The sequence below is a fragment of the Salmo trutta genome, chromosome 9 (genome assembly GCF_901001165.1).
Source record: "Salmo trutta chromosome 9, fSalTru1.1, whole genome shotgun sequence".
In the NCBI taxonomy this organism is placed as follows: domain Eukaryota; kingdom Metazoa; phylum Chordata; class Actinopteri; order Salmoniformes; family Salmonidae; genus Salmo; species Salmo trutta.
Window position 1 is genome coordinate 40,830,018 of NC_042965.1, and position 12,593 is coordinate 40,842,610.

General features: G+C 41.8%; 1 protein-coding gene across 2 annotated transcripts; it reads right to left on the reverse strand.

Annotated features, from left to right (window-relative positions):
- Window positions 1-1,470: 1,470 nt before the first annotated feature.
- Window positions 1,471-8,501, reverse strand: fam151b (family with sequence similarity 151 member B). 2 transcript variants are annotated; one of them, XM_029763728.1, is made up of 6 exons: window positions 8,269-8,501; window positions 7,768-7,893; window positions 7,347-7,506; window positions 5,549-5,769; window positions 5,263-5,398; window positions 1,471-3,989 (listed from the first exon to the last, which is right to left on the reverse strand). In XM_029763728.1, exons 1-6 carry the CDS (start codon window positions 8,396-8,398, stop codon window positions 3,842-3,844), a joined length of 921 nt encoding a protein of 306 aa, XP_029619588.1. In that variant the 5' UTR covers window positions 8,399-8,501; the 3' UTR covers window positions 1,471-3,841. The 2 variants fall into 2 exon arrangements, with proteins under 2 accessions (XP_029619588.1, XP_029619589.1); XM_029763729.1 differs by lacking the exon at window positions 1,471-3,989 and adding an exon at window positions 3,997-4,339.
- Window positions 8,502-12,593: the final 4,092 nt, after the last annotated feature.

Here is a 12,593-nt window from a genome sequence, read left to right on the forward strand (position 1 = left end):
AGTTGATGCCAAAGAGCTCCATTTTGGTCTCATCTGACCACAACACTTTCACCCAGTTGTCCTCTGAATCATTCAGATGTTCATTGGCAAACTTCAGACGGGCATGTATATGTGCTTTCTTGAGCAGGGGGACCTTGCGGGCGGTGCAGGATTTCACTGTCCTTCACGGCGTAGTGTGTTACCAATTGTTTTCTTGGTGACTATGGTCCCAGCTGCCTTGAGATCATTGACAAGATCCTCCCGTGTAGTTCTGGGCTGATTCCTCACCGTTTTCATGATCATTGCAACTCCACGAGGTGAGATCTTGCATGGAGCCCCGGGCCGAGGGAGATTGACAGTTCTTTTGTGTTTCTTCCATTTGCGAATAATCGCACCAACTGTTGTCACCTTCTCACCAAGCTGCTTGGCGATGGTCTTGTAGCCCATTCCAGCCTTGTGTAGGTCCACAATCTTGTCCCTGACATCCTTGGAGAGCTCTTTGGTCTTGGCCATGGTGGAGAGTTTGGAATCTGATTGATTGATTGCTTCTGTGGACAGGTGTCTTTTATACAGGTAACAAGCTGAGATTAGTAGCACTCCCTTTAAGAGTGTGCTCCGAATCTCAGCTCGTTACCTGTATAAAAGACACCTGGGAGCCAGAAATCTTTCTGATTGAGAGGGGGTCAAATTCTGTGGAGGGAGCTGAAGGTTCGAGTTGCCAAACGTTAGCCTCGAAACCTTAATGACTTGGAGAAGATCTGCAAAGAGGAGTGGGACAAAATCCCTCCTGAGATGTTTTGCCACCAATAAGTCATGTTTTGCAGAGGGGTCAAATACGTATTTCCCTCATTAAAATGCAAATCAATTTATAACATTTTTGACATGCGTTTTTCTGGATTTTTTTGTTGTCATTCTGTCTCTCACTGTTCAAATAAACCTACCATTAAAATTATAGACTGATAATTTCTTTGTCAGTGGGCAAACGTACAAAATCAGCAGGGGATCAAATACTTTTTTCTCTCACTGTATAACGTATGAATATAATGTATTAATATAATATGTATTCATATATAACGTATTAATATATGTATTCATATAATGTATTAATATAATATAGTCATGTATTCATATATGTATTCATAATACAATGTATTAATATAATGTAGGCATATGTATTCATATAAATGTATTAATATATATTCATATAATGTATTAATATAATATTCTAATGTATTAATAATATTTTCATAGAATGTAGTCATAATATATTCATATGTATTAATATAATATATTTATATATAATGTATTAATATAATATATTAATATATAATATAATGCAGGGGTTCTTAAACTTTTTCAGCCTAGGACACAAATGACAAATCCTGTTTTCCTGGGACCAAAGCTTAGGAAAATATGCAACTATATGTAAAAATTGGTACATTTCATTGCCCTTATGCCTAAAAAAAAAAGCAATATAGACAAAAAACAATAACAATGAAATACCCATAGATTTATTTTCATGTTTATTTTTCCCCATTCAAAACACTCTTACATTTCTGTCTAGGTTGGAACTGTTGCTGTTAAAACACTATAAATCATTTTCATTCTAAACTGGAATAAACTGATTGATCACATCACACAGATATATAAACAGAACACACGTGGCGTGTCATGTGGCGTTTAATCAAAAGCTTAGATTTGGGAATTCTAAATTCCAACAGAACAAAGTGTATAAATCAATATCAAATATTTCAATGCCCTTGGACACAGGAAAAATGGGTCACCTTTTTTAAAACACAAATTCTACCTGATTCAAAGTACCAACAGGCTTTTTGACCGTGCAACCCTAAGTAACAGTACAGATCAACAACAAAAAAACAGGCCTACTGTACATCTTACTGTATACATTATTGTTGATAGAAAGTCTAGGTTTGAACTGTTGCTGTTAAAATACAATACATATATTTTATTCTGAACTGGAATAAACTGATTGATCACGTCACACAGATCAGAAAACACACAGCCCTAATGAGAGGTGTGTGGCTGGTTGAAGATTCAACAAGCAGGTCTATTCTGGACTCTGCTTTAGACAGTGCAACACTGAAGTCATGTTCAGCATTGACACTGTTTCTGTACTTGAGAACCCTGACTCACACAGGTATGTGGTGCCAAACTGGATCTGAACATCCACTGCTTTCTCAGTCAGGCTGGAGGCCGCTTCCTGCTGTAGATGAACAACCCACAACTGTGTGAGTGCGTTTGCCTCAAAAAGCATTTTGCCACAATCAGTTAATTGCAGTTCAGAATTAAAATTACTTGTATTTTAACAACAGTTCCAACCTAGTCTTGTTTTCAACAATAATTTCTACAGTAAAATGTAAAGTAGGCCTGAATTTGTCATCATCTGTACTGTTACTAGGGTTGCAGTCAGTAGCTAGCTAGCTATTAGCTGTGTAACGTTACAAGGCAAGGAGGATTGTTTGAAAGAGAAACTCACATCTACTACTATGAGAGATATTACTCCCTTATTTCTACTTATCATCACCTGTTATACAATGACAACAATGCCTTGCTAGTTGACTTACTTTTCCACTGTCGAAGCAGTGTTTTCTGAATCATTCTGCCCTGTTCTGAACTAACTCCCTGGGTTTACCGTCGTGTTGTGCCTGGATGTTTGGTCAGGACGTGTCGTTTTGTTCATTTGTTCCTTTTGAGAGACTCATTACTAAGCACTTCCCCACACAAAACACATTGTGGGCGCTCCTCGTTATTTCTCAAAGTTTGTATGAAAGAGACAAAAAAAAAGAAAGTCATCACTGTATTTTGCGTTTCATTCAGATTGAGCTCAGTTATTATTTGTAGCAAGCATGAGTCCATGTAATGACGGCGGTGAGTGATGGCGAGTGGGAATAACAAGTCAGTGGCTTGAACGACAGCGCTGCAGCGTGGGGGTCGCCGACTGATCTTCAAGAGAACTGCAGTATAAAAGATCCGGTAAACCTCGAAGCACACGGGCACCTCCCTCTACCACTCGCGCAGCTACCGAACGGAGCAGAGACCGCTGCTAAACAGAGAGAGCACTGAACCGAGATCGCAGATGGACTTGGCCAAATCAATTACAGTAATTCATGAAATAATTACACATTTACGTCACCGGCCACCATTATCAGGTCCGCGACCCATACTTTAAGAAACGCTGATATAATCTACTAATATCATGTATTCATATATAACGTATTAATATCATGTATTATTTGAAAAACACATTGATATCAAAAATAGTTTTTTGGCCAAATGTTCAAGGTAAATGTTTTCTTCAAACTGAAAACATTCTGCTACATCGTGATCCTGAATGTGGCCCTGATTTCACTTCAGAAATTGTAACTATTGTCTTTGACTTCTGAATGGTTAATTGGTCTTAAATAGTTAATTGGTCTTGTGTCACTCCAGTAAAATACAGTCTGCTAAAGTCCTCTTCAACTAGTTTAGCTTTGAGAATCAGTTTCATCTGACTCCTTTCACAGGCCTGGCACCCCCATTCCTTACATCTGATTGAAAAGCACTGGTCCCCATGTCTCTGGTCAAAAGTAGTGTGTTACATAAGGGAATAGGTTGTACAACTGTTGTCCTTTCACGACTAGTCTTCTGAGCACTGGGCCCATATTCAGAAGTGCTGATCTAGGATCCGTTTTGACCTTTAAGATCAAAGGCTCGGGGCGATCAAATAAAATGTTATTCCTCACATGTGTTCGTTAAAACAACAGGTGTAGACTAACAGTGAAATGCTTACTTACGTGTCCTTCCCCAACAATGCAGAGAGACAAATAGATATATATATATATTTTTTTTAAATAACACAAGATCAGTAGCCTGTTAGTCCTCTGAGCTGTGCCCTCTGTGAGTCCAGCAGGTCGTAATATATCCTGGTCTTGTCGATGTTGCTCCTGTAAGGCAGTAGGTCCTTTACAACCAAGACATCAGTGTGGCCAGTCCACACTGTCAGGCTGTACCTAGGAGAGGGAACAAAACAGACAGGGTTATCCACACTGTCAGGCTGTACCTAGGAGAGGGAACAAAACAGACAGGGTTATCCACACTGTCAGGCTGTACCTAGGAGAGGGAACAAAACAGACAGGGTTATCCACACTGTCAGGCTGTACCTAGGAGAGGGAACAAAACAGACAGGGTTATCCACACTGTCAGGCTGTACCTAGGAGAGGGAACAAAACAGACAGGGTTATCCACACTGTCAGGCTGTATCTAGGAGAGGGAACAAAACAGACAGGGTTATCCACACTGTCAGGCTGTACCTAGGAGAGGGAACAAAACAGACAGGGTTATCCACACTGTCAGGCTGTACCTAGGAGAGGGAACAGAACAGACAGAATCAGATCTTTATTTTCTGTCGGCTGGTCACTGAAATGTGCTTTTGCCTACAAAAGGTCCTGGGAGCAGCTGATTAGTAGAATCAGGTGTTTAAGCAGGGCTGGAACAACATCCTGGGATCTCATGCTATTAGATCTGAAAGAAATAATCATTAGCTTGCAGACCCCCAAGCCTTAAGACTGCTGAACAGCTAATCAAATGGCTACCCAGACTATTTGCATTGGAGGGATAGAGGAGAGCGTAGAGGACAGATGGAAGCGATAGAGAGGAGGGCAGGGGATAGAGGGATAGACTGAAGGAGAGGGATAGAGGAGAGCGTAGAGGACAGATGGAAGCGATAGAGAGGAGGGCAGGGGATAGAGGGATAGACTGAAGGAGAGGGATAGATTAAAGAGGAGCGTAGTGGACGGATAGAGACGAGAACATGGATTAGTGTGCAGCTTTGTGCCACAGAAGAATGTATTAAAGTGAACCGAGGAAGGGCATCTATATCCTAATCAAACCACTGTTGTTTAACAGTCAGGCATAATTACTGATTCCTGCTAACCTTTCTGACCTGTTGCCCATCTGAACCATAAGTCTGTGCTTCACAAAACTGGGTTAGCCTGCTGAGCTAAAGCCTAGCTGTTCAACACTTGGGCAAGGTTTCTTATCATGCAAGTTCGGCCCACCGAATCACTTCTGTTGCAAGGTCTCCCTTTGAAAAGAGGCTTTTCTGTGACGTCACGTAGCCTAGTGGTCAGAGCGTTTTGCCAGTAACCGAAAGGTTGCTAGATCGAATCCCCGAGCTGACAAGGTAAAAATCTGTCGTTGTGCCCCCGAACAAGGCAGTTAACCCACTAAGAATTTGTTCTTAACTGACTTGTCTAGTTAAACAAAGGTAACATAAAATCAAACCTGTCTGACTGCTGTAGAAGCCAGTGTAGCTGGGAGAATGACTGGGCCAGGAGGGCTGCTCTGACAGGGAAGGTGACTGGATGTGTTAGGGTTCGACACACTGCCTCCATCTCCCTCACCATCTCCCAGCTGTACCCTATGGAGCAGAGAAGACATCATAAGGCTCCTACATACGTATGTGTTATTAAACATTATACCTGCAAATTATATTTACCAGGTAAGATGAATGACTACAGCCACGTAAACATGACGTAAACACCAGCTCATCTGTGTTCAGGTAACTCACCTGGGTTGTGTGTATCTGCAGTCCAGCCCGTTGTCCAGCCCAGGGAGAGAACGTCACCATGGGAACCAGGGGTTACAGCTGCCTCCAGGAAGACTTTGGGGTCAAGGGGTGTGGCCTTGCCTCCAGGGCCTGGCAGGATGTCAGCGTTGATCCACACAGGACCACGGAGCTCAGCCCGAACCTTGTCTAATAACACCATGGATGGAGCGACCGCTGCCAGGCTGGGATGAAGAACCAATGGGATTACACAAAACTGACAGAAAATTATACGGACGGTTTCCTGGACACAATTTAACCCTGGTCCTGGATTGGAAAATCTCCACTGAAATATACTGAACAAAAATATAAAAAAACGCAACATGCAACAATCTCTACAATTTTACTGAGTTACAGTTCATAAGGAAAATCAGTCGATTTAAATAAATTCATTAGGCCCTAATCTATGGATTTCACATGACTGGGAATACAGATATGCATCTGTTGGTCACAGATACCGTTTTTTTTAAAAGGTAGGTGCGTGGATCAGAAAACCAGTCAGTATCTGGTGTGACCACCATTGTCTCATGCACCGCGACACATCTCCTTCACATAGAGTTGATCAGGCTGTTGATTGTGGAATGTTGTCCCACTCCTTTTCAATGGCTGTGTGAAGTTGCTGGATATTGGCGGGAACTGGAACACGCCGTCGTACACGTCGATCCAGAGCATCCCAAACATGCTCAATGGGTGACATATCTGGTGAGTATGCAGGCCATGGAAGAACTGGGACATTTTCAACATCCAGGAATTGTGTACAGATCCTTGCGACATGGGGCCGTGCATTAACATGCTGAAACATGAGGTGTTGGCGGCAGATCAATGGCACGACAATAGGTCTCAGGATCTCGTCACTGTATCTCTGTGCATTGAAATTGCCGTCAATAAAATGCAATTGTGTTCGTAGCTTATGCCTGCCCATACCACAACGTTGACATCAGCAAACCCCTCGCCCACACAACGCCATACACGTGGTTTGCGGGTGTGAGGGCGGTTGGACGTACTGCCAAATTCTCTAAAACACCCTTGGTAGGCGGCTTATGGTAGAGATATGAACATTACATTTTCTGGCAACAGCTCTGGTGGACATTCCTGCAGTCAGCATGCCAATTGCACGCTCTGTCAATACTTGAGTCATCTGCGGCATTGTGTTGTGTGACAAAACTGCACATTTTAGAGTGGCCGTTTATTGTCCCTAGCACAAGGTGCACCTGTGTAATTATCATACTGTTTAAATCAGATTATTGATAATCAGCAGCTTTTTATGCACATTGAACATTTCTGGGATCTTTTATTTCAGCTCATGAAACCAACACTTTACATGTTGCATTTATATTTTTGTTCAGTGTAGCATTTAGTCCAGAAAATAGGCTCTGTGCACCAATGTGTCGGCGGAAACACCGTCCAACTGGCGACAGTGTCAGCGTGCATGCGCCCGGCCCGCCACACGTGTCGCTAGAGCGTGATTGGACAAGGAACCCCCTCAGCCTTAGACCACTGCGCGACTCGGGGCTCTTAACAAAACTCCCCCAGTCAGAAGATACTATCGTCAATAGGCACTCAAGCGTTAGCGTCTATGAATGGTGGTAGCTCCTGCACTGTGTGCCGTTCAGGCTCAGACAGGCTACTTACTTTATGACAGGTTGTACGATACTCTATCATACTTACATGTAATACACAAATGAGAGTACATCTATAGCTAGTTAAATATAACAAAAAGTATAACAAGTACTAAACAAAAATTTGTAGAAAGATCGTTCACCTTTTGAAGTCTAGCTTTATCCCTTTGTGTGATGCCTTGACCTCCTTCAGCCAATCACGCAGCGTGACATCACTGTCGGTCTCAGGAGGATGAGCCATGATTGGCTCTTTAGGGTCGTGACTCCTCAGAAGTATGTCTGCCTCTATCATGTGGGCGGAGCCTTGGTGTATGGATAGGAAATACAGAATGAGCTAATTAATTGATGCACTGCATCATCTTGACAACCAGATAACTCCCTGGGTTACGTTGTGAACAAGTCACTTATGTATTTCTAATAGAGCCCCAACTTTCCACAGATTATACAACATCTCTATAGGAATAATGGGCCTGTGTAAAGACAGGCAGCTTATGGCAACATAATGAATACAACCATATCCACTCTGAATTATCTGTTAACTCTCTCCATCCAAGGTGGTCTTACTCTGTAGTGCCTCTGTGATTTTTTTCTTGCTGTTGGCAGCATGGGCCCATTCAATATCTGCTGCATCCTTCACCTGGATCTTCCCCTGGCTGAGAAAATACTCCAGAGTCTGGTCAGTCATCAGTTCTAGACATGGACAGGAAATATGGCTTGTCATTCACTAATTAGCACAGCCACAAAGTTAAAATGGGCTATATCGTAAAAATTCATGAAAACAAAAAATAGCTTTTAGGTCTGAAATATAAGCTTAGGGTTAGGCATAGGGTTAGCAGTGTGGTTAATGTTAGGTTTAAAATCAGATTTTAAGATACCTTTTCTTTATTTATTAGTCCATCACGAATCACTAGGCTACCTGCATATTAAATGTGCTTATACTACTGTCAGCTATTAACATAGCTAGCTACTGTTACGCACAATACATTAAACTAGCCTGTTATATATGCCTGTGTAACAGTAATACTGGAGAGTAAATTAGTGCGTTTAGAGAGCATGTCAGCCTACCTGTGGATTTCTCTGGCGTTTTAGACTCCAAATTCCAGACGACACACAATACAAAGCCGCAAGTCAATATAAGAACAATAACTCGCGCACGAAATAAACGGATTAAACTTGGGCTATTTAAAACAGCCATTAAATATTGCAAAATGCATGTGAAATACTGCAGAAACAAAGTTGATTTTGTTCAAAAGTGCGCTGCTTCCGTGATCATCTTCTTCTATGATGTAATGGCGGTACGCAAACCAACGTTAAAGGTGCATGCCGCCACCTACTGTGCAGGAGTGTGTGGTCAATCACTGTGTACAACATTTCTAAATACTACCTAACACAGTACTTCTGAGAAAATAAAAAAGAGCCCTACTAACTTCTAATAGACCATCCCCAAAATCCCTTCCAACGCCATCGAACCTCAATGACCCTACACTTCAATCTTTCCCGTAAACTGTGTTTACGCCTACTGTTCTGGCATGTGAATTCATTAGACTTTGTGACACAAAAGGGAAGTTAAAAGGACGGGAAAGTGAAAGAAGAATTGCCCTACCAACCAACCCTACACCCATTAAAACCTCCCTACCAACCAACCCTACACCCATTAAAACCTCCCTACCAACCAACCCTACACCCATTAAAACCTCCCTACCAACCAACCCTACACCCATTAAAACCTCAACACTATACCAACTAACCCCAACACCCATTAAAACCTCCCTACCAACCAACCCTACACCCATTAAAACCTCCCTACCAACCAACCCTACACCCATTAAAACCTCCCTACCAACCAACCCTACACCCATTAAAACCTCCCTACCAACCAACCCTACACCCATTAAAACCTCAACACTATACCAACTAACCCCAACACCCATTAAAACCTCACCACTATAACAATTAACCCTACACCCATTAAAACCTCACCACTATACCAACTAACCCTGCACCCATTAAAACCTCACCACTATACCAACTAACCCTGCACCCATTAAAACCTCACTACTATTCCACTACTTGGCTGATCCTACACCAGGCCGGCAGCCTGGGAAGACGGGACACAATCGGTCAAAACACCTTGTAACTGCAGTAAAATCTCATACACAGTGCTTAACTTGGGCAGGAGCTCACCGGAGCTGAGTACCGGAACCTCAAATGTTCTACTGTGTGAGCTCCTGTTTCTCTTATAGAATATTAGCTCAAAAGTATTGTGGAGCTCCTGCACCTAAATATAAACAGTACCGGCACACGAAATGAGTACCGGAACCTATTTCAGTCCAAGTCAGGCACTGCTCATAGACCCATCTAATTATCTGCAGCTGCCACCACAACATCTGTTTTCTGTGATTTACACTGAACAAAAGTATAAACGCAACACGCAACAATTTCTAAGATTTTACTGAGTTACAGTTCATATAATGAAAATCAGTCAATTGAAATCAATTCATTAGGTCCTAATCTATGGATTTCACATGACTGGGAATACAGATATGCAGCTGTTGGTGACAGATACCTTTCAAAAAAAAAAAAAAAAAAAGATAGGGGCGTGGATAAGAAAACTAGTCAGTATCTGGTGTGACCACCATTTGTCTCATGCACCGCGACACATCTCCTTCACATCGAATTGATCAGGCTGTTGATTGTGGCCTGTGGAATGTTGTCCCACTCCTCTTCAATGGCTGTTCAAAGTTACTGGATATTGGTGGGAATTGGGACACACTGTTGTACACGTCGATCCAGAGCATCCCAAACATGCTCAATGAGTGACATGTCTGGTGAGCATGCAGGCCATGGAAGAACTGGGACATTTTCAGCTTCCAGGAATTGTGTACAGATCCTTGTGACATGGGGCTGTGTATTTTCATGCTGAAAGATGAGGTGATGCCGGCGGATGAATGGCAATAGGTCTCAGGATCTCATCACGGTAACTCTGTGCATTCAAATTGCCATTGATAAAATGCAGTTGTGTGCAAAACACCAGTCTCAACGTCAACAGTGAAGAGGCAACTCTGGGATGCTGGCCTTCTAGGCAGAGTTCCTCTGTCCAGTGTCTCTGTTCTTTTGCCCATCTTAATCTTCTATTTTTATTGGCCAGTCTGAGATATGGCTTTTTCTTTGCAACTCTGCCTAGAAGGCCAGCATCCCGGAGTCGCCTCTTCACTGTTGACGTTGAGATTGGTGTTTTGCAGGTTCTATTTAATGAAGCTGCCAGTTGAGGACTTGTGAGGTGTCTGTTTCTCAAACTAGACACTCGAATGTATATGTCATCTTGCTCAGTTGTGCACCGGGGCCTCCCACTCCTCTTTCTCTTCTGGTTAGAGCCAGTTTGAGCTGTTTTGAGAAGGGAGTAGTACACAGCGTTGTACGAGATCTTCAGTTTCTTGGCAATTTCTTGCATGGAATAGCCTTCATTTCTCAGAACAAGAATAGACTGACGAGTTTCAGAAGAAAGTTCTTTGTTTCTGGCCATTTTGAGCCTGTAATCGAACCCACAAATACTGATGCTCCAGATACTCAACTAGTCTAAAGAAGGCCAGTTGTATTGCTTCTTTAATCAGAAAAACAGTTTTCAGCTGTGCTAACATAATTGCAAAAGGGTTTTCTAATGATCAATTAGCCTTTTAAAATGATCAACTTGGATTAGCTAACACAACTTGCCATTGGAACACAGGAGTGATGGTTGCTGATAATGAGCCTATGTACATCTATGTAGATATTCCATAAAAAATCTGCCGTTTCCAGCTAAAATTGTCATTTACAACATTAACAATGTCGACACTGTATTTCTGATCAATTTGATGTTATTTTAAAAATGGACAAAAAATTGGCTTTTCTTTTAAAAACAAGGACATTTCTAACTGACCCCAAACTTTTGAACGGTAGTGTGTGTGTGTGTGTGTGTGTGTGTGTGTGTATATGTATATATATATATATATATACATACATATGTATATATATATATATATATATATATATATATATATATATGTATATATATATATATATATATATACATATGTATATATATATATATATATATATGTATATATATATATATATATATATACATATGTATATATATATATATACACATGTATATATATATATATATATACACACATACATACATACATACATACATACACACACACACACACACACACACACACACACACACACACACACACGGTATTTACAGTTCATTTGGACAGTATTCAAACCCCTTACCTTTTTCCACATTTTGTTACATTACAGCCTTATTCTAAAATGAATTAAATTACATTTTTTTCCTCATCAATCTATACACAATACTCCATAATGACAAAGCGAAACAGGATTTTAGATTTTTTTGTGCAAATTTATTAAATTACAAAACTGAAATAACTTATTTACATAAGTATTCAGACCGTTTGTTATGAGACTTGAAACTCTTTCCATTGATCATCCTTGAGATGTTTCTACAACTTGATTGGAGTCCACCTGTGGTAAATTCAATTGTTTGGACATGATTTGGAAAGACACACACCTGTCTATATACGGTCCCACAGTTGACAGTGCATGACAGAGCAAAAACCAAGCCATGAGTTCGAAGGAATTGTCCGTTGAGCTCCAAGACAGAATTGTGTCGAGGGAAGGGTACCAAAATATGTCTCCATCATTGAACACAGTGGCCTCCATCATTCTTAAATAGAAGTTTGGAAACACCAAGACTCTTCCTAGAGCTGGCCACCCAGCCAAACTGAGCAATCGGGGAGAAGGGCCTTGGTCAGGGAGGTGACCAACAACCTGATGGTCACTCTGACAGAGCTCCAGAGTTCCTCTGTGGAGATGGGAGAACCGTCCAGAAGGACAACCATCTCTGCAGCTCCACCAATCAAGCCTTTATGGTAGAGTGGTCAGACAGAAGCCACTCCTCAGTAAAAGGCACATGACAGCCCACTTGGAGTTTGCCAAAAGGCACCTAAAGGACTCTCAGACCATGAGAAACAAGATTCTCTGGTCTGATAAGACCAAGATTGAACTCTTTGCCCTGAAAGCCAAGTGTCACGTCTGGAGGAAACCTGGCACAATCTCTACGGTGAAGCATGGTGGTGGCAGAATTATGCTGTGGGGATGTTTTTCAGCGGCAGGGACTACGAGACTAGTCAGGATCGAGGGAAAGATGAACGGAGCAATGTACAGAGAGATGATGAAAACCGTCTCCAGAGCACTCAGGACCTCAGACAGGGTGAAGGTTCACCTTCCACCAGGACAAAGACTCTAAGCACACAGGTAAGACAGCACAGGAGTGGCTTCGGGACAAGTCTCTGAATGTCCTTGAGTGGCCCAGCCAGAAC

What these genes read in the sequence shown, in the direction of transcription:
- fam151b (XM_029763728.1), bottom strand. Translation starts at nt 8,398, where the DNA reads ATGGCTGTTTTAAATAGCCCAAGTTTAATCCGTTTATTTCGTGCGCGA. An exon ending in ATAAAGCTAGACTTCAAAAG is followed by an intron (nt 5,770 to 7,346) that starts GTGAACGATCTT and finishes TCTTCATCCCAG; the next exon opens with CCTGGCAGCGGTCGCTCCAT. An exon ending in TGCAGATACACACAACCCAG is followed by an intron (nt 5,399 to 5,548) that starts GTGAGTTACCTG and finishes TCTGCTCCATAG; the next exon opens with GGTACAGCTGGGAGATGGTG.